Consider the following 27917-nt stretch of genomic DNA (forward strand, 5'->3'; position numbering starts at 1 on the left):
CCAGGAGCTGAGCAAATTTGAAAATATTTTTAATGGAAGAGCTAGAAGTTTTAGAATAAAAAGTTGTCCATATGTTTAGACATACCCTTGTTATGGCTCTGTTTGATCTTGAGGTAAGATGTTAAAAATATATTTTGAATATTGCTCAAAATATTCTGAATATTTAAGGTCTTGCTTCACTTCCACCACTCCAATTTTATCAAAAAAGAAAATGCTGATTGGATTTAGAGACTGTTTGTACAATGTAACTGAAAATGATGGGGAAATCAAGTCATCAATCATCAAAAGAACTTGCCTTCCCACCCACTCACTGGAAATAGTTCTGCCTCATGAGTGTTTAGCCCTGTGATAATGATCTACGTCTAAATATTGAAAAGCAAGCACAATTCTCTTCACCTGGGTCACCAGAAAGAAGGTAATAAATAACTCAAGACTAGGAGATACCCTTACATTGCCGTGTTATAGGTTGGTGGGTGCTGATTCAAAACAATGCTGTATAACTAACAAGTTCTGGAATTAGTTTCTAGTTGCAGGACACATTCTTATTAAGAGGCAATGTAGTTTTCCTACCTCAGCCACCATGAAGCAAGCCAGTTTGTGGGTGAAAATGACTGAATGGGTTAAAAACTGGTGAAGAAACAGGAAAAGACATAGTAGTGAATGGTTGCTCATCAGAATGGAGCGGGTAGAGATAGGCGTGATGGCCTCTAAACACATTCATTAATAATTTGAGGAAGGAAGTGAAGTGCAAGTTTGTGTATGATGCAATATTGTTCCAGTTACTAAACATCATGAAGAAATGAGAGGAACTCTAGATGAATTTGAAACATAATGCCAGGCCAATAAAGCCAGGGAGATATAACAGCCTTCTTGTAATTGTACTTTGAGTAAATTTTACTAGTCTTCACAAAACTTTATTTCCCAACTATTTTACATTAAGGAAACAATGACTCTGCTAAAGATCTCTGTAAAGCAGGCTGGTATCAATAAAAAGATTGTTAATATTCTTAAATGTTTATTCAGAATTAGAGCAATTAGGAATGATTTCAGATGAAGAAAAAATGGAGTTTCTGGATTTTAGTGAAACAGTATAATAATTCTGAAATCTGCAACAGGAAGACTGCCTGGGAGAAAAAAAAAGTGGAGTATCATTTCATGTAAAATCATTTTCGTACCTTTAGTAACAATTTAGTAATAGAGTTATGGACTTGGGGTTAAGCTGGCGAAAAAGAAGGGATATCAGGAGAATCTGGTACAGATACTGATACTTTAAAGAAAGGAACAGACCTTTAAAAACTAGCTTTTAATTTAAAATTATAAGATGTTATTAAAGTTTCCCATTCCTACTTTAACCATATGGACAGGTATGATGACGAATAATAAATACAAATCAGAACTTTCCAAACAGGGAACCTTCAAGCCTACAAAGTGGAGGGAGTAAGTGAGCTAATATGATTCAATTCATTCATTCACCAGATATTTATTGAGGGAGTCGAAAAAATGAAAGTAGGAGAAGAGATAAACAAGGACACGGGTACATAATGCCGTGTGAAAAGTGATCAGTGTCACAATAGGTACAAACAAGAACTCTGTCCAAGAGAGAAAGAGCAAGATGGACGAGGCAGCATTGACCAGGCAGGAAGGTCACTCCTGACAGAGTCACACTTGCGGGAAAAGTGGCTCAGCGTGGCCAGAGATAAGAGGAGTGAGGTAGGCTGGGTTTAGTCCCAACCCTGAACACTTGCCCAAGGAATGTGAGCTTTAGTCATTTCTAGCACTCTTCATGGCCTGTAGTGTAGCTTGCTTGCTGGCTGAAGGGATGAATGAAGCCATTGATGTTTTTTTGAGCAGACAAGTGACAAACTCCAACTTTTGCTTTAGGAAGATTAATTTAAGTGGTATGTAGGAGGAAGGGGAGGGATGGGAGACCCATTATAAGAATTCCAGTCAAGAACATGAAGCAACATTTACTGAGCTAATCCTACTACGAGCCCAGCATTCCACTAGATACTTCACACACATACTCTCAATAATTATTTAATCCTGATAATAACCCTTTGAAGAAGGAAGAGTTAAGCATAGCATTCCCATTTTACTGTTAAAAAAACAGGTTCAGAAAGGTTGAGCAACTTGCCCAAATGTCCCACATGTTAAAGTGTAGAATTAGGCTCCAACCCAAGTCTGCCTGTCTCATAAGCTCGTATCTTTTTAAAGACAAAAACCAAAAAACCATAACATGTTGACACTACTCAAATGAAGATGATTTTAACAAGGACAATGACAGCAAACGGAAAGAAAGGAAGAGAGATTTCAGCAGAGTCAGAAAGATGTGGCACCTGAAAACAGTATGAGGGTGAGGGGTTAAAAAAAAGAGTCAAGCTTTCTAGCCCAGATAACAGAATACGGCTGTGAACTCAGATTTGGAATGGAAGATAGAGAATTAAGTTTTGGACTTGCTGTTTGAAACGACAGTAAAACATCCATATAAGAAGGGGTAGGTTCACTTTCTCCAACATGTGTAAAAATCACATCGACGCCACCTGCAACACACACAGAACTGGAGTGCCACTCCTCAGAGACAGACACATACTAAGGCCAGTCTCTCTGGCTGTGCAGCCTTTGCACAAGCGGCGTCTCCTCCTTGGCACCTGCCTGCCTCTCCCCGCTTGTCTTCAGTTCATGTCTTAGTGCAGTTTCGGGGAAGGCCTTCCCTGACTCCCCACTTTCCTCATCTTAGTCCCTTCCTGTGTCTGCAGGAAGACTGCGCTGGAGGGCGGGGATCTCTTCACCTCAACTTTGTGTAGTCTCTGAGGCTATCACTAAGTCTGACTCTCAAAAAAATATTTGTTGACAGACTGACTGATTCCTATTGCTGCCCTGGAAAACAACTACCCTGCCCTATTAGGTCAGGTATCTTCCTTCTTAGGGCAGTGCAGTTAACAACCTCAGGACCAGGAAATCATCTTCCTCCTCACATACCAGGGTATTATTCATGCAGTTTACTCACTGTAAAGAGTTCCTTGAAATAAAGCTAACAACTAGTCAAAGATTTACGAATTTCCTAGTGTCAATCAACTTCTTAACCCGCTCACTTTTGGGGTGGGGGCGATGGGACCCGACGCTTCTGTGCTCTGTTTCCGAAATATACAAGTGGTGGTAAAGTCTTCCGAATTTCTCTACGGGAGGGTCTCAGGCGCTGCGCTCACGTTGTAATTGAGGGCTGTGGTCCTTCCTCTGAACCAGCTTTTGCAGAGCAAACAGCGTTCTCACTTCAAAATAAGGATTTTTGTGTGGTGTGTGGCTTGGGGGTAGGGGCGTGTGGATATTCCCGGCGAAGTCTCTAATGCACCTCTTGGCTCCTTTTGAATAAGGTAGTCTTGAGGTCCACCCGACTGTCAAATTCCATTCTATCTTCTTCCCACAGGGAGTTCCCTTGAGAGTTAGGAGGTGTGGAAGTCTGCTCGTGCCGGGAGCCTAATTCCCAGGAGGATGCGGGGACCTCGGAAGGCCGGGACTTTCCCTCAGTGGGGCGGCAAGGCTGCTCAGAGCCACGACTTGAGCTCACTTGGCCAGCGCCTGGGCTTTCACCGGGCAGACACGGGGCGACCCAGCAGTCGGGTTCGCGTCGGGGCGGCCCCGGTTCGAGGCGGGGGGGGGGGCGGGGCCGGCGGGGCCGCGGCGGGGGCGGGGCCAGCGCGCGGCTCGCCCAGCCTAGGCCGCCGCTGGGCTCCGCCTCGCCCGGCTACGCAGGCGGCGGGGCTGCGGCACGGGCCGGGCGGCACCATGGCGGCGGCGGCGCTTGGTGCTGCGGCGGCTTCTTCCCAGGCGCCGGCGGCCACGGCGACGGCAGAGCCCGGGGCCGGCGACGAGGACAGTCGCGAGGTCCGAGTGCTGCAGAGCCTGCGGGGCAAGATATGTAAGCGAGGGCCGGGCTGAGGGGACCCACCCGGCGGCGGCGGCGGCGGCGGCGGGGCTGAGGGGGCGGCGGGCGCGCGGGGGCGGCGGCGGCGGGAGCGGCGCTGGGCTCGCGGGGCCGAGAGGGGCCTGGGCGGGGGCCGGGCCGGGCCGGGCGAGGCTGGGAGGGGTGTGGTGGGGGAGGCGTCGCCTCGACGGGGCGGCGTGGGCTGGGGCCGCCCTGTCCGGAGGGAGCGGGAGCGGGGAATTCGCCCGGGCCGGCGCCGGCGTGAGGGGCTCGGCTCCGGGGCGCGGTCGGGGGCGCGGGCGGGGGGCGCGAGGAGCTTCCGGCCGCCCTCAGACGCAGGCCTCGGGGCGGCCGCGGGCGCCGGGAGCGGCCCCGAGGTGGGAGGCGAGCGGTAATTAGGGGGAGGCGCGGCCGGAGGAGGAGGAGGAGGAGGGCGGGGAAGCAGGGCCGCCGAGGGGAGGGGGCTGCTGGCCCCGGGGCTCGCCGCCGGCGCGAGGTTGAAAAAGGCGCCCTGGGCCGGAGGCCACGGGCCGCCCTGGGCCGCGAGTGGCGGCCGCGCGGGGTGCTGGCGGGTGAGCGCGCCGGGAGGGGCCCGGGCCGGACACCTGTCCTCGCCCCACCTCGCTGCGGCGGGGACTTGAATCGAGAGACAGCGTGACTGACAGGACTTCAGGCAGGATGTAGTGGCTTCCTGTGAGCAGGTCTCAAAACAGTCATCCAGCTCGCACTTAACCCACTTAATTCCTTTCCTTCTCATGCATTTAATTGTTACTTTGGTGAGCGAGCCGCACTGGTTGACTTAATACAAGATTTTTGCTCACAGGCTCCGAGCATTACTATAGACGGACCATTTGAGTTCAGTCATTTGGACGTTTGTTTTAAGAAAATGACTCTTTGGCGTCAGGTTGCCGGTTTTTTCAGTGGCTTATTCAGAGGAAACGCTTTTTTTTTTTTTTTTTTTTTTTTTGCTATTTGTAAGATAGATCAATAGAAGTTATTGCTTTTGTCGAAATTTAGCTTTATTTTCTTTATTCAGTGTCTTCGGATTGGAAGCGTGCTTCATGTTTCATGTAAATAACTCTTAGTGATAGGTACTTTTTACTTTGTATGAAGAAAATCGAATTGCGTTGACATGACTAACAATGCTTTTTCTTGCAAAGAATGTAAAATTGTCCTCTTCCTGAATAGTGATATTATTAATTGAGCTGGGATTCTTCTACTGTCCTTTTTTCAAGTTCCCTCCCCCCATTCAAGTATTAGGGATTTCATTAAATCTCAGAAGCAGACAAGTTAAATTTTGTCACCTTTTTATTCCCAGAAGTAGTCTTGGGGCTCTTAAGAGAGTACAGTTCTTAAAATGTGGGAAATGACACCAAAGAAGTCGATCTTCTTTGTATCTAAGTTCCCAACATTGAAGTCACCTCCTAGGGTATAAAATCTTTACAGAATTTGGGTTAAGTCTTAAACTTAGTATTTGCATATATCTAATTTAATATTTGGGGAAACTATACATGGGCCGGAGTTACCCCCTTGATCTAATTTTCCAAGTTTTTACCATTTTATACTTTAGTGTCACTTGATGCTCTTGCAGCGTCCACTGGAGCCTCACTGATTTACAAAGCTGCAGGTTCTACAGTGAAACTACATGTACACAGATCTTGGAATTGCGAGTTAGGGTTGGGTTGTTTCCAGAAGGACTTGACTGCCCTGCACTTTCACCTGCTCCAGGGCAAAGATATCACAGTAAGAGATATCACTGTGAGTGAAACTTGGGCCTACAAATTAAAAAAACACAACTTTGTTTCTGTGGCTTAGAGCAGCCCCACCACCCGGACTTGGAGATTGATCATCCAGTTGCTGGGAATGACATTAGTGCTTTAACCGGAGGCAAAGTGTTACATCTGTTATCTCAGTCAGTTTCTTGCTTTTTGAATTGCTCAGTTTAGAGCTCAGGTCCTGGAGTATCGGCTTCATAGAAAAAATGTTAGGATACTTACATGTGAAGCTTCTCCCTCTCCATTTCTTTGCCCTCCTTTTAGCTGGTATAATCCAGAGTTGGTTGAGCTTCAGAACCCTGTGAAGAGATGCTGTTTTCTGTTTCCCTGAAACTGACATGTGGGTTTTTGCAGGGTGGGGGCTGGGAGGCTGGAAGAGTCAATAGCAGGTGCTAAAGTCACAGAAATGGGATGGTGGTGGTTCTGACAGTGAAGATATTAAGCAGCGTGGGGGTGTGGGTAACCATGTCAGCTTTCCTTTTCACCATGCTAGGAGACCTCAGGGGAAACCTGATAGTGCCCACTAGCCTGGAGAGGTGCTGGCAGATTCCAAACTGCTGATGGAGAGCCTCCCATCTGGAGAAGTAGAGAACCATAGGGCTGAAAGTGAGCCTGGAAGGAAACGTCATTTTTCCTGGACTTGGGTAGGACCCTCCAACTCCAAATCATACCAGCAAAAAGCGAAGATGGATTGATTTATATATCTTTAAAATTCTAGAGATAATAGCCCACAAACTTCTTTAGGGATTTCATTCCATTATTTATTAATTTTCCCATATACTTCACAAGGTGAAATACCAGAGTGACAGATTGAAAAACCGTTTTGTGGTCAGTTTCACACAATCCCCTGACATTAGCAAATCCAGTGTTGCTGACATTATTTTTTCTTATATGCTGATCCCCAGTTCTGTGAGGTTGTTTTAGTGCCCTAGGAAACCAGGGCAGTTCCAAATGGTCTGCTTCCTTAATATTCAAGAGGCAGGTTTAGTTGTTGGATGTCCTAGAGTTGTCATATGAACCCTTGAAAAAGGCAGTTAAGGGTGTACTCCAGGTATACTCCAGGCTCCATTTTTTGCAGTGAGTAGCAGGTACGCTAGCCCACCTGAAGCACTCTTTGCATTCCCCTCCCCCACCCAAAGCCCCACTGGCAAGTGAAAGAGGAGGATTGGGGCTTTCTCCTTTATATTTTCAGGCTTCATGCCATTATTTTGTGATGTCCTCCATTCTGGTTACTGCTGTTTTTACAAGTTTACTCTTGTCCAGTTAAGTCAGATTGTAAAAATGTTGAAAGAGCCTGTGCCACCTTATGCCTGGGTTTACCTTCAAGGGAGATCAGATTGATAAGGGAGGCAGATCTAAGGATTTGTGTGAATATTACGATGTGTGGTACAGTGCAAGATGTGTGGGACCATGATGTGTCCCAGAACTCACTTGGTCTCCCTGATATCTTCAGAAGAAGAATGACCTAGGGCTGTTGAGCAAAGTAGGATCTGTGGGGTATGGTTAAGGCTTGAGTTTAGAGGCTTGGTCAGGTTAGTCACCTGGGTTTGAGACTTCACTTAATATCCAGTTTTTGTTAATCTCTGTGTGTCTCGATATTCTCATGTGTAAAATGAGGATAGTAAAAACACCTATTTCACAGGATTGATTTGAGGAATAAATAAATTCCCTTCTCTGATCATTTCTCCCCCTCCACCCAAGAGCTAGGTTGGACATGGACCATCTTTTAGGAAGGATTAGAGTAGGAGATAAAACCTAATCTTTATCTGATGTTCTTGTCCAACATGTACTGGCATTTCCTGGTGTAGAAAGCTGATTAAAATCGGAAGACCTGTATTCTGTTTCATACATTGTTAATTATTATTCATGTGACTTTATGCAGCTCACTTAAGAGTTTATCTTCCTCATCTTTAAAATGGGAATAATAACTTCATCAGTAGCTATTTTGTACATGGTGTTCCCTCTGCCTGAGAGTGTTTTTCTCCTTCCCTCCACTCCATGTTTATATCAGGGAACTCCTACTCATCCTTCAAAAGCCTGCTGCATGTGATCTCCTGACCAAAGTCTTCTTTGGGGCACCACCACCCCAATCCCTGGAGAGAAGGTGTTTGCCCTTGGTACTGCTGGGGAATCTCAATTCCTTGTCCATTTCCTTATTATAGCACATTTCACAGAAATTATTTATTTGTTTTCCCCAGTAGACCGTGAGCTCTTCCAAGGTAGGATTCATTCTTGTTCATTTTTTTAACCGCACCATTGTCAGCACAGTGCCCAGAACAGAATAGGTCTTTAGAAAATGCCCTATCTCTCATTATGTTATCCTGAGGAGGATTTGAGATACTAGATATGAAAGTGTTCTGTAAATTTTACAGCTATACAAATGAGAAGATGATAGCATTATTAAAAGAAATCTACATGGGTCTGTGGCAGGAAGTTCATCTCTTTCAAAATCATGGTGCCAACTGGTGAGGTTTGAACTGATGCCAAAGTTGCTTCATTAGGAAAAGGATTAAATTTTTCTAAATGCTCTGATTGCTTATTATTAGGGGATTTGAATATTGTTACTTGACTGTATTCCATGAATATTGTTACTAATTAGTCCTGAACCTGGAAAAGAAAAATCTCATAATCACACCTTACACATTAAATGTCTCTATTTGTCATGGCAGGTTTGAATTTTTTGGTAATAAAGTATAAATCAAAACATTTTCTTGACCACGCAATAGAATTGAGATGGAGAGATTAAAAAGAGTTTATTCATGCTAAGAATTCATTACTCTCAGATATTTGAAATGAAATGAGTTATTTAATAAATTATTAGAAAGAGGGAAAGATTAATAAAGGGTTTGTTCATGCCAAGAATTTATTATTGTCTGAAATTTGAAATGAGATGATGAGTTATTTAGCACAGAGGAAGAATCCATCTTTCAGATGGTAGAAATGAGAGAAAAGAGTTCTTTGTAAAAGTTCACAGAGCAGTCTGCTCATCATTTGCTTTGAGGAAGACAAGAGGTGAACTTCAATGAGTTCATAGAGTTTTTTTTCTTTTTTTTTTTAACTTAGAACTCTTTGAGTAGACTCTAAGGGACTGTGGAACTAATGTAACTGAAATAAAACTATCATTTTATCTGTTAATAATAGATGCTAATCCTATTTCCTTGTTAATATGCTTTATGAAATTATTTAACAATAATATCAGATTATGTGTTTTATCTACTAATGAAGTTCTGTGCTCCTTGGCAAGCTGCTGAAAGTTTTGTTGTAGAGCCATCGATTAATGTAAATTCAGAAACTTTTTATGTATGCTAAGAAATTTCTATGATATATCTTTAGTTTTGTATGTCATTTTAGTCATCAAAAATCCCTAGCTAAAAATAATATACCTTATATGGTTATACCAACACACATGCAAACATCAGTGAACTGTAATTGACAAATTTGTTACTGTGAGCTTGGTTCTAAGAATATCATTAGTGACAGAATGGCTTTGGGCAAATTCTTTAACTTTTCTGAGCCCCTATTTTCTTACTTGTGAACTGAGAGGTTTGGATGTGGTCTTTAACATCACTTCTAGGACTCTTTGATGATTGCTTTTTAACTTGAACCATTTGCTTTAAGACAGTACATCAGATGCTTTTATTTTAATGCTTAAATATATTTGGTGTACCTATTTTGCATAAGATGCCCTATTTTAAAAATATTTAAGATTTATTAGATAAGATTGTACCCTAAAAAAATTTTTTTCTGTGACCGTTAGTTTATTTATTTCACAGTACCTAACACGTATGTGAGTGTCTGTTAGGGCATAGCCCACTGGGCTGTGAATTGGATGAAAAAGGTCCTTACTAGTTTATCCTAAAGTCTGTAGTACTAAGTAATAGTTGCTTTTAGACACCTGTAATCTTAGAGAATTACAGAAGTTTAGAGCTGGGAGGTAGAGAACATATCTTATTCTGTCCCCTCATTTTACAAATGAAGAAATTGACACTCAGAGACTCAAAGTGTCACACAGTTAATGGCCTGTTGGGCACTAGTTCACTACTGTCAGAGTTCTTTCTAAAATGTTACATAGGATGAATTCATTAGTATGAATGTTGCAAATATACTGCATTTATTGTATGGTGATTACACTGCCTATTTGGTGATATATCCAGAAATAGTAATAGATTTTCACTGTACCATCTACACTCTCTCATCTGTCTCTTCTTGAGACCTTTGTGAAGTGTTTAGAATTAGTGATGAAACTATGGTGATGACCTAGGTGGAGAGTGAGCCCGGATGTTTACCTATTTGTGTCATGCTCTAAGTCAGCAGTTTTCAGTCCTGACTGTCCATCAGCATCACTTGTGAACTTAAAAAAATTCCGATGCCCAGAATCTGCTCCAGACCCACTGAATCAGAATTTCTGGGGTGGTACTTGGATATCCGTAGGTTTAAAACATTCCACAGAGGGTGGTAATGGGCAGCTAGGAAGGCAAACCTCTGCTTTTGCCGGTTGAACAGGTTAGCCACAAATTACCTGAATGGTAGTAACCTGCTGTGCACGACCATGTACAGGGTACCAATAGAAAGTTTGGAGTGATCACAGGGTGGCATTAGTTTGTTTGATTATGTTTTTAAAGATTTATTTATTTATTTGATTAGATAATAACAAATACCTGGTACAAAATTCAAAAGGCACAAAGGGTAGACATTGAAAAATAGGTTCTCTTACTTCTGTTGTCCCCTAGCCATACCCTTTCCAGAAGCAAACATTACCAGTTTCTTGTGTATCCTTACAGAGATAATTTAAGCATTTACAAGCATAAATGTATGAGTATTAATATCTCTCTCTCACCAACATACAGATCATAGCAAAATATACATATTGTTTGGATTTTGGTTTTTTACACTTAGTAGTAGCTTGAAGATTTTTCATATCCATGTATATAGGGAGCTGCCTCATTTTTTTAACAGCTGCGTAATATATCATTATCTGGATATACCGCAGTTTATTTAACCAGTCCTGTATTGATGTACATTCAGGTTACTTCCAGTCTTTGTGTTGCAAACATTACTGCAATGAATAACGTTGTATGTCATTTTTAATATGAGTGCATGTGTCTATTTATGGGATAAATTCCTAGATGTAATGGATTAATTGAATGGTATGTGCATTTTTATTTTGGAAAGACAATGCCAAATTGCTTTTCATAGAAACTATAGCAGTTTATGCTCCCACCAGCAGTGTATGAATGCCTGTTTCTTTACACCCACACAGTGTGTATTTTAAAACTTCTTGGTCTTCACTGATCTGTAAGATGAAAAGGAACGTCTAATTTGTGGTTTTAATTTGCGCTTCTTGTAAATGAGGTCAAGGATCTCATCATATTTTTAAGAGCCATTTTTATTTCCATTTTTTTGTGAACTTGTCTGTTTATTTTTTCTACTGGATTATCAGTCTTCTTACTGATTTATGCTTTATGCAGTAAGAAAGTTAGCTATTTTTTGTAGTGGAAAGATTTTTAAAAATTTAGATGCTTTGGCTGATGCCTATTCTTGAGAAGTTGATCGTGAGATCCAGTGAGGGGCACTCACTTGTTGGTTTCATCTACTTATGTAATTTCTGATACCAGAGTAGAGATGGAAAAAGAACTGTTTGAAAAAAGGTAAGTGAAGACTTAGGAGTTAAAAGACGAACAATAGATTGAGCGAAGATATTTGCAGTAAATCCTACACACAAAGAAAATACTTAGATAACACTTTCTCTGTGCCAGGCACTGTTTTAAACACTTTAAGCTTATTAATTAATTTAATCCTCACAGTAACTCTGTAAGTACAGTTTTTATCCACGTTTTACAGGTGAAGAAACTGAGGCACAGAATAGCTAAACTAAGTAACTTGACCAAAAGCAGATAGTGAATGGTGGAGCTGTTGTTCAAACTGGGCAGACTGGCTCTCGAGTCTGTCTTGTTACTCTTAACCTACTATACTATACTGCCTCTCTGTTAGTGTCCAGAATATACAAGAAGTTCAGGCAAATTTAAAAAGCAAAAGGCCATTAGAAAAATAAAGGCTGTGAATAGGCATTTCATAGAAAAGGAGACATAAAAGGCCTGTAAACATAGGAAAATACTGGTAGTGTTTAACAAAAATTAACCAGGGAAGTACAAATTTTAAAAAGTCATTTTGTGAAAAAAGAAAACCTTGTTAATTTCAGTATTTGGTGAGAGTTTGGCGAAATGGGTAAGTTTAAATTGGTAAAGCGATATTGGAGAACCTTTTGGCAATATCCGTTAAAAATTCAAATGTATATACCTTATCCATTTCTACTTCTACTTATCTCCCCTACAGAAACACTTGTACATTTGCAGAAGAGGCATATACGAAGATGTTTAATGTTGCCTTGATGGTGAAACAAACAATTAGAGACAACCTAAGTGTCCATCAGTAGGAAAATGGCTAGATAATATGTTCGTATACATATTCTATAGCAGCTAGAAAGAATGACGGATATCTATAGTGTGAAAGGAAAGAACTTCAGAAGGTATTGTTGAGTAAAAAATAGCAAGTTGTTAGAGTGATATGTGTAATATCATATCTGTTTTATCTTTTCTGCATGTATGTGGGAAAATGCACAGAAAGAGATTTGAAAAGATGTACAACATTGGTTACCTCAGTGGTGGACAAAGGGACTTTGCCTTACCTATGATGGTTTCATTTTTTATAGAGTGTATTTGTGTATTAGCTATGTTACCAAAAATGACTATTCCTATAAATGAATTTGATACAGTATTAGTCTTAAGCTGTGAGAGCTTGTCTTGCTCTATTCTTGAAGACTATCCTATCTGTAAAAGCAAGGGTAACCAAATGTTAGGCTTGGTGACATTTTGAGTGCACATAGAAATAAAGTCAACTTTTCTGTCAAGTGTTTTGGTAACTTTTTATTTTGATATAATTTCCAAAAAAGAAAAATTTATAATAATTTGGTGAATTCCCATATATTTCACTTGTTTTCACTAATTATGTTCAAAAAATTGACTTAAAAAAATTCGGTGTTTTCTTCCAGAGGAACGTAGTAAAAAGAATAGTTTTGATCATTTAAAATATTATAACATTTGTGTGAGTGGTGCAGAACTTCTTAGTTTTGAATTTGGACAATTTTATATAAAATTTTCTTAGTGAATGAGGAAGTGAACTAACGTTTGTTATTTACTATTTTCAAGTACTGTTTAGGACACTTTGCAAACTATTTCATTTAATCCAATTTCACGAAGAAGATTGTTGTTATTCCTATTTTAGTGAAAAAGAGGCTGACACAAAGGTTATTTACTCAGGGTTTAAAGAGGCAGGTTTTTAGAAGGTCTTTAAGTTACCAAAGCTCATGTCCTTTTCTCTACCGTGTTGCCTGTCAGGTGGTTAATTGGAAGGAACTGATGATACATTTCTGTTGTCAAGAAGTTGATAATTATCTCTAAATTAGTTATAGTCTAATGTAAAGATATTCAATAAAATTAGAATCTTGGAATGCTGTAAAAATTTGTCTTTAGTACTGTTTTGGGGACTCACAAAAAAATGTTAGCCTTTTATCTGCCTGACTATGCTCATGTTAGTTTGTGTTTGTGAATGGTTCTTCTGGAACACACACACATGTACACTTGTACATGCACGTGTGTGGGTGCAACTTCTTTATAACTAGGTGCCACTTTTTTTTTTGAAAAGCACTAGATCATATGAATCTCATTTTGGCTCCCTGGATGCTATTACCAGAAACAGCAGCCATATCCCATATATGGCCTGTTCATGTAGCCCTTAGTTCTGCCACCACCTAGCTTTGGCCCTTTGGTTTCCCTGCCATACTAGGCTCTCTTAATCAGCCTAGGAGCCTTGCTAAGCTTCGTGTAGTTGTAGGAACCATTGGCCTATCCTAGAAGAGATTCCTACCATATGTGCTTTAGAGTTTGGTCTGCTACTTGAGAAGGGGGCTGTCGGGAGCTTGGATCAGCACACATTCAAAACTGAAACCGGAAGTGGGCAAGGCAAACCACAGGAAGATCCTGCCTGCAACTTGGTGACGTATCTCTATAACCCATGGACGCTTCCTGGCAGTACCTTGCGAAACTTGCCTTTTCATGTACAATAGTTTCCTAACTTCTTGTTCTAGACTAAGCTTCAGTCAGAGATGATTAATATGATAGCAATATAGATAACTGTATGATGATTATTATACACATAACTTGTGTAAAGCAACTCGCCCTTAATTATGTTCTGCAGACTTTCCCACTGAGGAGTTGCATCTTACCTAGTAGGACATTTTTGGGGAGTTGCCTTGGAATTTATGCTTTAACCTTGACTTTTTGCCTTGTCAAGAATTGTACTTATATGTTGTTCAGGTTTTATAGCTACAAAACAAGCCTTTGCTCGCTGAGTCTAGGCTAACCACCTAAACCATGCTGGATTCCTGGAATCCTTTGCCCACTCAAGTGCTTGCTCAGTGGTATTACCTTGTTTTAGGCACCTTGATGATTGCACAGTACCTTATTTCCATGATGGAGTAAGAGTGCAGTGTTAGTGAAATTTTATTATTCCCTGTTTCTTTAACCTCCAAGTCCCAGATTAAAATTGCAGTGCCTGTTCTTAGGCAGAATCAGATTTCTGACAGGAATTATGTAATGTGTTGATTTTTTTTTTTTAAGATTACCAGTTGAGTGGGATTATAGACTCTTGGATTATATTTTTTAAAGATAATATATTATTCACTAGGAATGAGAAAAATTGCTTGACAATCCAGCTATCTGATCATGTTGATTCACACATTGGAAAACTCTCCTTACTGGGAGGTATTCCAGCAGTCACCATATACCTATTGGTGCCATTTCTCATTCTCTGCCTGAATAATAGTTATGCTTTCAAAGTGACAGCAAAGGAGGGAAATAACAAAATAAGCTACCTAACTTTTTTCTCTTCAGTAGTGTGTCCCTTTCTCCCACCGCCACTTTTGCTGCCGTACACTGGGGCAATCTGACATACTCTGAACAGGGTGAATATGAGCTTCTTTAGAAGCTCATGAGTGATTATGGTAGTTCTTTTCTTCCTTTCTCCATTGAGAACTGTAAAGATAAATGAAGAAGAGAGAGCTTTTATGTAAGATTTCTGTATCTTATCCAAAACATTTATTATATTGCATATATAAAAATCTACTGAATGATAAATGGTAAGGTAGCATGTTGAAAGCATGGTTTTCTGCTACTTTTCTAGTAATCACTTAACCTCTCTGAGCCTCAGCTTCCTCTTCTGTAAATTGGGAATAGTAATTTTGCTAATCTTACAAAGTGGTTGTGAGAAGACTGGATGCTTTGGTGTACTGCCTGGAACATTGTACTCAGTTAAGTGTAGGCTGTAACATAAGCAGTAGTAATACTCAAAGTATATTTTCATAGTTTTCTTGATGAGTAATTTATCTAATATAAATGTATATCTAGTTCTTGTAGTGTTCATCAGATTAAACTTGCAATAGGTAGCAATGTCTAAAAGTATTTGAAATCAGTGTTACCATGTGCTTTTTAAATTTCAAGTATTGTCTCAGAAATTTAGAGCTATGAGGAACCTAGATGATTGACTAGTTAAGGGGTTGCAAACTCCAGTCTACAGAGACCAGGCATAATAAAGTAGAGCCAGGTGGAGATTGTTAGAATTTATTAAGGGGATGCCTGTCTACAGTTTCTACTCAGAACCATGTTTCCAGGTCTTTGATTATTAAGAGAAACTAGAAATATGGATTTATTTACTATTAACTCTCCCAGTTTCTAGATTTTGGCTTCATTTCCTTTTTAGTACTCTGCAGGCCAAACGAAATAAATCTCTGGCTACCTGACCCCCAATTTATGTCCCCTATTATAGTTCAAACCCCTCACTTTTAGAGATGTAGAGCCTGAGGTATAGTAAGGCCAGGTGTTTTTCCTTGTATTTCCTGTAATAGAAATGTAATACTTTTGTAATAAAAGTCTCATTTTTAAAAAATAAATGAGCTCCCCTGGTGTATCCAGTTGTTAAGTTACTGATTATCTTTGGTCAGGACCTAATGGCTTTGGTGAAGGGAATTGTGGGCAGGTACTAATTTTTAGGAAATTGCTAACCAAGGAAGAGCACTATTAGTTATTATTTACTAACTCCTTACTCTGTTCTAGGAATTGTGTTAAGTGCTGTCCCTCAGTTAATGCTCACAAAAATCCGGAAGTATTGTAGTTACCTCTTTTTATGCAGGAGGTTGAGACTGAGGACATACAGATCATCAAGTACAAAGCTCATGTTGAAACTCAGATCTCTGTCTCCAAAATGCATTCACTTAACTTGCTGTACTATACCAATACTGTAGATATTTTCAGAATTTTGTGCACCTTTGTCTTATTGCAGAAATTATAATTAAACTTTATAAGAAAATTTGAAAGACCTTAGGATATGTTAACTTTATATAGAATTGTCTTATTTTTGTATAATTAGATGGCACAACAGCATTTTAATTTTGCTCTAAACTTGTCAACACCAAGACTATTTTATATATATATATATATTTTTTTTTTTTTTTTTTGAGGAAGATTAGCCCTGAGCTAACATCTGCTGTCAATCTGCCTCTTTTTGCTGAGGAAGACTGGCCCTGAGCTAACATCTGTGCCCATCTTCCTCCACTTTATATGTGGGATGCCTACCACAGCATGGCTTGACAAGCGGTGTGTAGGTCCGCACCCATGATCTGAATCTGGCAAACCCCGGGCCGCTGAAGGAGAACGTGTGAACTTAACTGCCATGCCCCTGGGCCGGCCCTGAAATGTACATTTGATTCATTCTTTCTCACTCTGTTTTTTTGTTGTGAATGTAAATGATGGTTTGCATATTTTAATGTCTTTTCCCCATCTAAATTTCCTTTTTTTTAGAGATCGACATCTGAGCTAACATCTGTTGCCAATCTTTTTTTCTTCTTCTTTTCCTCCGCAAAGCCCCCCAGTACATACTTGTATATTCTAGTTGTAGGTTCTTCTAGTTGTGCCATGTGGGATGCCACCTCACCATGGCTTGATGAGTGGTGCCATGTCTGCACCCAGGATCCGAACCAGCGAAACCCTGGGCTGCTGGAGCAGAGTGTGCAAACTTAGCCACTCAGCCACGGGGCTGGCGCCCCCATCTAAAGTTCTAATCCTCTGTTTAGGTTGATATTCCTGTTATTAGAATGTCATATCCTGGGTCACTTGGGCCAAGTTCTGTGAATTCTATCTCTGTAGTATCTCTTCCATTTTTTTCCCCTCCCATTGCCATTTTATTACCTTCGTTGAGGTCCTGTAACTGTCGGAGTAATTTTCCTGAAGCGTAGCTCTGACCACACAGAAACTCTTGAGTGACCCTTGTTAGTTACTGAATAAAGCTAGAACTCCTGAGCTTGGCATTTCATGTTCTCTGTATGAATGCCAGCTTCCTTTACAGGTTTCTCTGCTCTTAGTCCCCTTTCCCTTTATGCTTCAGCCGAGTTGTACTATTCCCTGCCTCCTTGAAGGTGCTCCTCTTGTTCCCAATTCCGGCACTTGTTCACATTGTGCCTTACTCCTAGAATGTTATCTCTCCACTTCCGGTTTCTATATTTGGGGAAAAAAATCACTTGCAGGGGTTATTTTGAAGATTAAGTGTAGTTATGTGTATGAAGTTCCTAAAAAACCTACTGTGTATAATATATGCATGAATTTATTCAGTAAATGGTAGCTACTATTATGATTTAGCTTTCCTCCCACCCCAGGTTATCTTTATCTTAGGATCATCTTGTCCAGGATCCTGGCCCTTTGCAATTTCTCTTGGGGTTAATGCCACTGGGATCTGTGTTGGCTCTTATCCCTGAACTTAAGGTATCCTTTGAAATAGATGTGGGCTTACAGCATCTTCCTGGATAATTTCAGAAAGGAATAGCTGTCTATTCCCCTCAGCACTGCTGAATTCCGAAAGACATTAAAGGTGGAATGGAAAGACTAGACTTTAGAGTTTTATTTATGTCAAGTCACCTTTCCAGCTATGTAACTGTGAATTTTTTTTTAATTTATAAAAGGGAATAGTAATGCTTACCTCATGAGGTTGTTGTATAGATCAATTGAGATACTTGAGAGAAAATATTTAACACTGTCTTGGAGCATCCCAACTACTTGATAAATGTTTATCTTCTTTTCATACTTATCCCAGTAGTGTCCTCCTGTAGGGCACACAGAAACATACGTACAAATCTACATGTATAAATGCACACACACAGTCCCCCCAAACATATACATTTGCGCATATGTGCATACTCACAGACATATCCAGAAGCATATATATCAGAATCTCTACCTAGTAGCCTGATATTTGGAATTCTAGCCCTAGGTGAAATTTATATGGTAGGATCTGGATTTACTGTCTGTCGATCTTTGCATGGAATCATTCATCTTGTACACAGAGTTGGTCATATTTTCATTTCTCTTTATCTAAGTTATCTTACCATTTTTGATTCCCAGTGGTGTTTACCTTCTTGTTTTAAACTGTTTAATTTTTGACAATGACTAAAAGCTACTGTTTTCTGTAAAATATTTAGCTGTTTGCTCTGTTCCTTCAGGTGTTGATGCAGTGGTTACCTACGCAGTGGAGCCTTCCTTGGTGCTCCTTCTCTCTGCTATTTCGTATGGTGTCCATTCCTGCTTAACACTTATTAGATATTAGAAGCTCCTTTTTGCCCATGCTAAAGTTGTAAACACACATACACTCATACTTATTCAGTAGCTATTTCCTCATCTGTTAGAAGCTAAGCATGGTGCTAAGAATTGGTCCCTTCCCTTAAGAAGTTTATAGTTCAGTGAAGAGGCATACAGCTGTCTCCTTTGCTGGTTTCTTCTCATTTCTACCAACTCAAAATGACAGAGAACTCTGAGGCTCAGTCTTCAAATTTTTTTCTTTTCTATCCATGTTTACTTCCCTTGTGATCTTGTATATTCTTATGGTTTTATGAATATTATATGCCTGTAAATGACTCTCCAATTTTGTCTCCAGCTGGGACTTTTTTACCCTCTTGACATCTGCACTTGGGTGTCTAATAGGCATTTCAGATTTAATATGCCCAATACAAACTCTTGATGCCCCTCCCACAACAAGAGTCTCCTCCCTCTGGAAATGGCATCTCTATTCATGCAGTTGCTCAGGCTAAAACTCTTAGAAGCCCTCCTTAACCCTTTTTTCTCTCATACCCACATCCAAAATATCAAAAATGGTGTTGGCTCTATCTTCAAAATATATGCCCAGTTGACCACTTCTCTCCACGCTAAGTTATCTCTAATCAAGATTATTACAGTAGCCTCCTGTCTAGTTTCCTGCTTCCAGTCTTTCCCTTCTGCAATTATTTTTCTAAAACAAGAGTTATATCATGGCATTCTTCTCTTCGAATTCTTCAATAGCTTCCCATCTCACTCAAAAAAGCTTAAGACTTCCGATTGGCCTGCAAGACCCTGTTAATCTGCCTCCTTCCCCACCCCTACTTCGTCTCTTACCATTTCCGCCCTCTCATCGTTTTGCTTGTTGTTTTACAGCCATACTGGCCTCCTTGCTGTTCTTTCAATGTGCCAAGCTGTCCTGTCTCAGGGCCTTTGCATATTTTATTCTTTCTGCCTGTCCATCTCTTTCCCCAGATAAATACATGGCTCATTCCCTCATTGGCTTCCTTCAAAGATATCTGCTCAAATATCTTATTAGAAAGGCCTTCCCTAATTCCCTATATAAAATAACATTGCTCTCCTCCCTCTTTCTACCCTCTGGGCCTGGCACTGCCGAACTTTCTTATCCTACTTTGTTTTCTTCTATGGCAATAAATATTTGTTTCTTCCATGGCAGTAAATATTGTATACTTACTTGTTTAAGAGCTGATGATGTTTGTCGCCCCTGACTAGATTGTACAACAGTTCCATGTGGGCAGAGACCTGTTTTTATTCATTGTTATATTCCCAGAGTTTATAAAAGTGCCTGGCATGTTGTAGGCACTTAAATATTTGTTGAATGAAATGCAACTAGTGAAATACAATATGATCATTATAGTAGAAGTACATATAAGATGCAGTAGAAACATGGAGAATAGAGTAACATGACTACCTAGGCATTGAGGGAAGACTTTATGAACAAAGGTGCCCTTAAGCAGAGCTTTTTTGGGGAAAAAAAAAACGGTAAGGGTATTCTGTACAATGAAGTAGCATTGCAGATGTCCAGAGGCATAAGAGAACACAGTGTATTCAAGGAACCGAAAGTATAGTACTGCTGGAGCATAACTTGTGGGGGTAAAGATTAAGTAAGTAGATGAAGCCAAACATGTAGTAGATGGTGCCAGATCATGAAGAATTTCTATGCCAGACCAGGAAATTTGAGGTTTCATCTTGCAAGATGGGCAGTGGTAGGTAGCGTGGAGCCATTGAAAATGTTTGAGCAATGGGTGTTAATATACGTTTACATATTAAAAAAGGTAACTGCTAACAAATGTGAAGGATGGGGATCAAAACTAAACACAGCATTTTGTTTAAGATGTATTTGATGTTGCAAGATTTGTATGATGCAGAGAAACAATTAACTGTCACATGCATGGGCGAGAGGCTGTTTGTTTTACGGTTAGACAAGACCACTGATGGGTAGTGTGAAGATGTTCTTAGCATACTTGCAGTATATCTTTGAGGAAGAAGTAATCCCTGATGAAGGATTAGTTTGTTCATCTCTGAAAATCTGTGCTTTAAGAGAGAAGATTTTTAAAAAATTTAGATAACAATTGTGTTGTAAGTTGTAACATAGACAAGAAAAGTTCTTAAGGAGTAACAGTTATGAATTCAACAAATAAGGGTGTTGTTACAGAATAAAAGATGTTGTGCTTGAAGACCAGCCTCCTTTCATCATAGAGGAACTGTTTTGTCAATAATATCCCTCCTCATCTTGATTTATTGTTGAAGGAAATAGTGACAGTTGTAAATATAATCGGATCTATACTATTTTCTGTAAGGCCAAAGTATCTGCCTTTGTAGGACAAATGTCTCCCTTTGCATATTGCAGTATGCTGGCATGCACAGAGTTTTTTAAGTGAAGGATAAGCTAAAAATATTTCTTCCCTTCCTTCGAATGTAAGTAAAAACCATTTCCATTATTTCAATTGTCTTGCTCAAGTGTCATACCTCAGCAATATATTGAATGTCTTGAGTACTTTAATCTTATTATTTTAGGGTAAAAGTATGATGTGTAAATTTAAGGATAAGATGGAGGTACCCAAAATGTTGCACATGGTTTGAATGTTGAGAATTTGACACTCCCAGATTCATGGAAACATAATAATGTATTATTAAGCATATTTTAAAAACCACATCCAAGTGCTACCATAGGAAATAAATGTTTTCCAAAGGCAGATAAAACAATACAAGAATTAAGATCCGTTTATCTCCATTTCCCAAGTTGAAGCATTCTCCTGTCGAGTATACTATGCTGTTCAACTCACTTCTGATGAAACAATAAAAGTAGTTTTCAGTGAGATATTGCTTCATAATTTCTGAGTCCCAGTTTGATCTGAAGAGCCACATCTAGGTGACAGATTTACTAAACTCTAATGATTGGTAATGTGAGATGGAATTTTCTAATTTATTGGAAATAAAGGATAAGAAAAAAAATCCAATCAGGATTAGGTTACAGAATCAACTGTAGCTAGTTTAAGCAGAAAGAAATTTAACGTAAGATTTTAAGTGTCTTATAGAATTCTTGGAAAGACTGAAGAACTAGACTCTAGGTTGAACTTTTAGGATGACATTCAAATGCCATATTGCAGCTGGGCTACCATGGGAATTACTACCTCTTTTAGCATCAGAAAGGCACCTGCAGAATTGGCAAGCTGTAACTTTTAGTCGCTTGTCTTAGAACCTTGTCACCTCTGTCATGATCAGGAATCTACCACTATTAGGAAACAGCCATCAGCAAGCAGCCATCTTCATCAGTAAGCTGTCGTCACTGCTGCTGGCTCTAGAGCTAAGCCACGCCTGCCACTACCTGCATAACGGAATGGATGCCTTGGGCCCTTCTTGATATCTATGAAACCTGTGACTGGATACAAGGAGTTCTGCAAATGCTGCTGTAGGAAACTTGGACATCTCCCTAACAGTATTTGCTAGTAGAAGCAGCCTAAATGCAACCTCCCTTCCCTTCTGCCCTCCGAATTTCTAGTGAGTGCATCTGATTGGCAGAATTTAAGTCACATCCACAAACCCCAACTGCAAGACAGACTAGGAAATGTAGTCTTTAGCTTTCTAGTCTCTGCAGTATAGGAAGCCATACGCTGAAGGACATTGAAATGGATGATGAAGCTGCTCCGCCATACCATATCTCCTGCAAATACAGACCTTGATTCTGCTTAAGGCTGGCAATCATCAAATAAGCAATAGATAAATTGAGAAAGATTGCAATTAACACCATCAAATAATGTTGAGAAACTTAAAAGTCTTTGTTTTTTGCTATGTTTTTATTGTTTTATAATGTCACATTTAAAAAAATATCTGAAATTAGTGCTCCACCTATATGGTGAATTTAGCAGTCTGTGGATGCCAAAAGTTTCCTCACATTTAAAGTGTGGTTAATGGATGAAAAGCCTGAAAGAGAGAGTAAAAGAAAAACTGTTGGAATGGGTTACTTAAACTAAGGAAAAGTCAGTGAAGCCTGGTTAAATAAGGTGGGAACTGAAAAGCTATCATTTGACTTGGTAACACTTAGTATTGTTAGTGTTCTTGAAGGTTCTAGTAAAGAAATAGAATCAGAAACCAAATTGTATGTTCAGACTGTGAGTAGGAGGGGAAGGATTGGAGCAGAGATTATAGAATAAGTTTTCAAGAAACTTGCCTTTTAAGAAGCAGTAGTTTTTTCTTTCTTTTTTTTTTTTTTTTGGTCCAATGGACTTGCTTATTTATATACCATAATTAACTAGAACTAGTGAGGTCCTACACAGATATCACACACAAGACAAGTACAATCTTCCAAAGTTCCTCGCTTTTGTCTGTTTGTGTAGCTTGCTATAAAGTGTGTGTTGTTAAAATACTGTCTTTCTGTTTAGAGATATAATGGGTATAGCATTATTTTTAGTTCTCTAACCATTGGTTACTTTACTTCTGATTATTTTTTAATGAAGTAGCAGTTAATTATTTTGATTTCTGTTTTTTGTAAAGTACTAATTGATTACTACTGTAGTTGGGAGTTAGAGTTTAAAGTCTTGATAGCTGACTTAACATATTTGTATGATTGATTGGTAAACTGGGCATTGGTTAGATGAATTCACCTTCAGTGTAGTTTATTTGAGCATTAGTTAGTGACAGATAGTCAAAGTACAGATTATGATAACTACTTTTGTAGGAAGTGATGTTGAGTACATTTTATATATTACATAGAACTTGTTTTTGTTTATTCTAAGTAAATATCTGATAATGTCAAGTTTGTTGGATTCTGCAGACAAAATAATCCCCATTGTCTCCCTCTTAAAAAGGTGGGTAGTGGAACATGTCTACATTTATACAGTGTAGTTTTCTCAGACTTCACTTAAGTGAATGAAATAGGAACATGTTCAAGGGCTGTGATTTAGTGTTCCAAATTCCCTCATTAGATATGGAGCATGTTTATTATGATTTAATTCCAAATTTGTTTACATTCTAGGCCCTATATGGTGACTTAGTTGGATTTTTGGTTAAAAAAGAAAAATACCTTTGGATTATACAGAGGGGAGACATTAAAGAAGAAGGAGAGACTTAAAGGAGAAGGTTGAAAATTGAATCCTGGGCAGTGCTCTGGAGTGAGAGGGAGGGAACGGGAGAGAGAGAGCACAGGTAGATGGATGAGCTGTGGATGAGCTTTGGATAAGAGGAGAGACATCTAGTCTTTTGGGGGAGAGGAGATAGGGTGGGTACAAATTCAGATATGTATTATTTTTCCTGTTAGGAAACTAGTTTATTTGTAAAGACCAGCCCATATTAGGCAATTTTAGGGTCATTTAAAAGATCAGATTTCTTCATTCTGACTTGAGATGAACATAAGTATGTTTATTCTGTTTAAGTGGTAGCTTAGTTTTTCTCTAATCTTTTAATGACCAACTTAATACCAATGAATATCTTAGTGGTGCCTTTCCATTGACTTTCTTATTTTAATTTTTAAAAATTATTTGTTTATTGAGTTTTTCATAGTTATTTTGTAAGTTTCTGATAGACTTCTTTAAAATATATTGGTTTAAATGGCCTTTAGTTTTAAAGTTGATAAGCAGAAAGAGACTTAAGTTTATCTAGCCCAGACTTTCATCAGGAAAGCTGTGCTTCACTGATTTGTCTGGTTATTTAGCCACTTAATAGCAGAGGTAAGACAGGAACATTGGTTTCATGATTCTTAGGGCAGTACTCTTCCCTTATGCCCACTACCGTGCTTTCCTAATTTAGTACTCTGGTGTCTGACTTCAGCACCCACACTGCTGTGTTTCCTTTTGGCCCCTGAACATCTGACAAGAACTTCAAAACTAGACTTACTGGCTTCTTTAATATTCATTGAACAGATATTTCTCAAGTGTCTGCTGTATGACAGTCATGATTTTAGACCTTGAAGATCAACAAGTTCTCAGACCTCAAGAATGAGGGAACCAGAAAATAAATACTTAAGTAAAAATTAACAGAGTTTCAGATAGTTATAAATAACATCAAGAAAACAAACAGAGAAATAGAATATCATAGCAGGATTATCTACTTTAGATAGGATAGTCAGGGAAGATTTCTCTGAGGAAGTGACATTTGAGTTGAGACTTGAGTGATAAGAGCCATCTATGTGAAGATGTAGGGTTAGAGCGTTCCAGGCAGAGGCCCTAAGCTTGAACAAGCTTGGCCTGGTTTTGAATGGAAAGGAGGTGAACGCTGGGGAATGTGGGAGGAGAAGAGGTCAGAGAGGAGAGGACAGTTCAGTAGGGCTGTGTAGACCAAAACAATGGAAATTTAGAAGTGGGGTTGTTTTCTAAGTGAAATGGAATGGTATTGGAGCAGGGGAGTGACCGACCTGAATAATATGTTTCAAAGATCACACTGCTTGATGGAGAGTGGATTGTAGAGTGATATCAGTGAAGGCGAAGAGAGGTGGCTGGATTTGGGATTTATTTTGGAGGGCTGCTAAATTTACTGATGGACTCAATCTGGAGGTGGGAGGTTTTGGAAGGATGAGGTGAGAAAAAGAGAGGAAGATGGTGGTAAACTTGGGGAAGAGCATGTTTTAGGGGAGGAAATCAGATGGTTTGTCTGGGACTTGTTAAATTTGAGATGCCTACTGGATAGGCAGGAGGCAGTTGAATATTCACATCTAGTGTTGAGTAGGAGACAGGCTTGAAAATGAACATCTGGGAGGCAACAGCATTGTCATTGTAAACTGAAGGAGTTTGCATAGAGAGAGATGAGAAGGTGGTCCAGAACTGAGCCCTGAAGCATAGCAACATGTAGAGAAGAGGAGGAGAGAAGTCAGCAGAGGGCCAGTGATGTAGGAGGAAAGCCAGAAATACTGTCTTGTGGAAGCCAAGAAAAGAGGGCATTTTAAGGAGGGATGTTAGTGTTCACTTTTATTAAATAGTGCTGCCAGGTCAGGTATCATGAGGACAAGAGAAATGACCATTGGATTTGGCAATATGGAAGGCATGAATGACCCTGGCTGGAGCAGTTTCAGTGTCATGGGGTTAGAAGCTGATTGGAGAGGGCCGAAGAATGAATGTAAGGTGAGAAATTAGAGACAGTGACTGGAGATGATTGCTTTTGAGAAGCTTTTCTGTGAAAGGGAGTCTAGAAATGGAATGATATCACGAGGGAGGAGGTGGAGTCAAGGGAGATTTTTTATTTTTGTGCTTTTTAAAAATTGGGACATAGCAAAGGTTGTTTATGTGCTGATGGGAATGATCCGCTAGAGAGGAAAATTAATGATGATACAGAAAATGGGGATTAATTGTGAAGTCAAGTCCTTGAGGTGGCACTGGAGGGATGGGATGGCAGCACAGTCGGGGGATTGCCCTTTTCTAGGAGCAGGAATTCAGTGATGTACTATGAGCTCACATGCCCCTGTGCACAGCTCCTCCCTTAGTCTCAGCAGACTGCTTTAGACCAGGTGGATCTTCTTTTTCTAATCACTAATTTTTTTTTCTGTGTTACATCTTATGTGTTCTTTTGGATTCGATTCATACTATATAAGGCTTAGCATGAACTAGCTGGTGATATTTAACACCAATTTCAATTTTTGTGCCAACAGGTGAAGCGAAAAATTTATTGCCATATCTTGGACCCAACAAAATGAGAGATTGTTTCTGCACTATAAATTTGGATCAGGAAGAAGTTTATCGTACCCAAGTTGTTGAAAAATCTTTAAGGTTTGTAAAAAAAAAAAAAAACTGGTAAATTATCATTCATATGATACATACTGATTAATAAATTTTATACATTTTCCAGACTATAATCTTCAAGAAGACTTTCTTCCTCTGAAAATTTTACTTTACTGGGCATCGGTTGAACGAATTCACCTTCAATGTAGTTTATTTGAACGTTAGGTAGTGAATTTACATTCTGAATTTTTTTTTAGGTTTACAGAATCTCAGAGTTTGAAGGAACCTTAATGTTCAGTGAGCTGGACTAACCACCTTATGCTTGGTTCCTTCTGACAATTATCTTTGACAAGTGGTCATCTGGCATTTGCTTAATAATGTTCCAGTGACCAAGGAGTTCACTGCCTCCTAAGCAGCCTATTCAGTCTTGGATCTATTCTGACTCTTATAAAGCTCTTACACTTAGTTAATTAACGTCTATCAAAACAAGGACCTACTACATGCCAAGAACTTGCTGGCTGCTATTTATTAATACATCCACAAGAGCAAGACAGACACAGTGCTTGCTTGCATGTGGCTTTTCATTGCCTCAAAATATATCTTCCTCTTAATTCTTCCTAATTCTGTCCCTTGGATTTCTGGAGAACAAATTTAATCCATCTTTCACATGACACTCTTTCAACAGTTATCCCTCAATTTGTTTTCTAGGCTAAGTTTTGCCTGTTCGTTTGTACTTTTCTCAAAGTACATCATTATTTATCTTGAGGATAAATTACTTCTTAAAGCTTATACAAGTCAGCTAAGTAGGGCATTGTAAGGGAGTGATCTCAGGTAGATTTCTTGTCTTTTGAAAGTGTAATAGCACTTTGAGAGTTTCATAGTAAATTCTAATTCATAGAACTGGAATGTGCCACCTCTGCCCTATAATAGTGTTTGTGGACATAATTCTAGTGCAGAGTTGTGCTGAAAGGATGCAGTTGTGTTCAGGCGCAAGGAATTGTTGGAATGCACATGTGGTGGATGAAATATTGAGTGTCATGACTTACATAAATTGTATTTCAGGTGTCTGTTTTTTATCCTCTTTTTCATATCTTTTTTCTTTATACTTGCCCTTTTTTTTGTCCTCTGAAGTTTTTCCCTTTATGTCTTTATTGTCAGTATTTATAATTTTGAATGTCTATTGAGTTCTTCATAGGAAGGGGATTGTATAAAGCTGAAAATAGTTTAGTAACCCAAAAAGATTTGAAATAATATGCTTCCCATCTTTAGTCATAAATCACCTGTCCCTGTTGTATTAGAATTCTGGTGTTATTTGTATGTTAGAAATGATGAAACTGAGTCACCAAGAGGCCAAATAATTTGTCCATATAATAAAGGAAGTTAGAAGCAAAACTGAGATTGAGGACCTGCAACTATTTAAATCTCAATTTGTTGCTTAATGTATGCTCATTCCATATCACACAATAATCAGTGATATGCAAAAGTAGTAATTGTCCATAAATTGGATACTTTTGATAGTTTCTAATATGTAGCCTTGTAAATGAGCACCTAAAACTAGCCTACTTTTTTTATTTTTTAACTCTTGCCTTTCCAGATACTTGTGTTGAGGAAAACAGTGAAACCAATTTTCTTTATCCATCTTAAATTATTTTTCTAGATGCATGGGAACTTGGGAGATATTTTAAGGCTAGCAGTGGTTACCTTAGGTCATTTCAATATAGTTAGACAAGGTGCTGCTTGGATTCTGAGTGCCCACTAGCATTTTTCCTTGTGGAGTAGGGCAAAAGAATCTGCTGTATAAACTCTTGCTCACTTTGCTTTCATTTCAGTGTTTTCTACCCTTGTGGATATTGTGATACACTGT

The 27917-nt window shown here is 39.4% G+C and overlaps 1 protein-coding gene across 3 annotated transcripts in view; it reads left to right on the forward strand.

Moving 5' to 3' along the window:
• Positions 1–3692: 3692 nt before the first annotated feature.
• RASA2 (RAS p21 protein activator 2) overlaps positions 3693–27917 on the forward strand; it is a 109204-nt gene continuing 84979 nt past the window's right edge. For all 3 annotated transcript variants that reach the window (XM_070577575.1, XM_070577574.1, XM_070577577.1), the window contains exons 1-2: positions 3693–3916; positions 25984–26101. In XM_070577575.1, the coding sequence (XP_070433676.1) occupies positions 3784–3916; positions 25984–26101 (251 nt within the window). In that variant the 5' untranslated portion in view covers positions 3693–3783. The remainder of the gene's footprint in view (positions 3917–25983; positions 26102–27917) is intronic.

The sequence above is a fragment of the Equus przewalskii genome, chromosome 15 (genome assembly GCF_037783145.1).
Source record: "Equus przewalskii isolate Varuska chromosome 15, EquPr2, whole genome shotgun sequence".
Taxonomy (NCBI): Eukaryota; Metazoa; Chordata; class Mammalia; order Perissodactyla; family Equidae; genus Equus; species Equus przewalskii.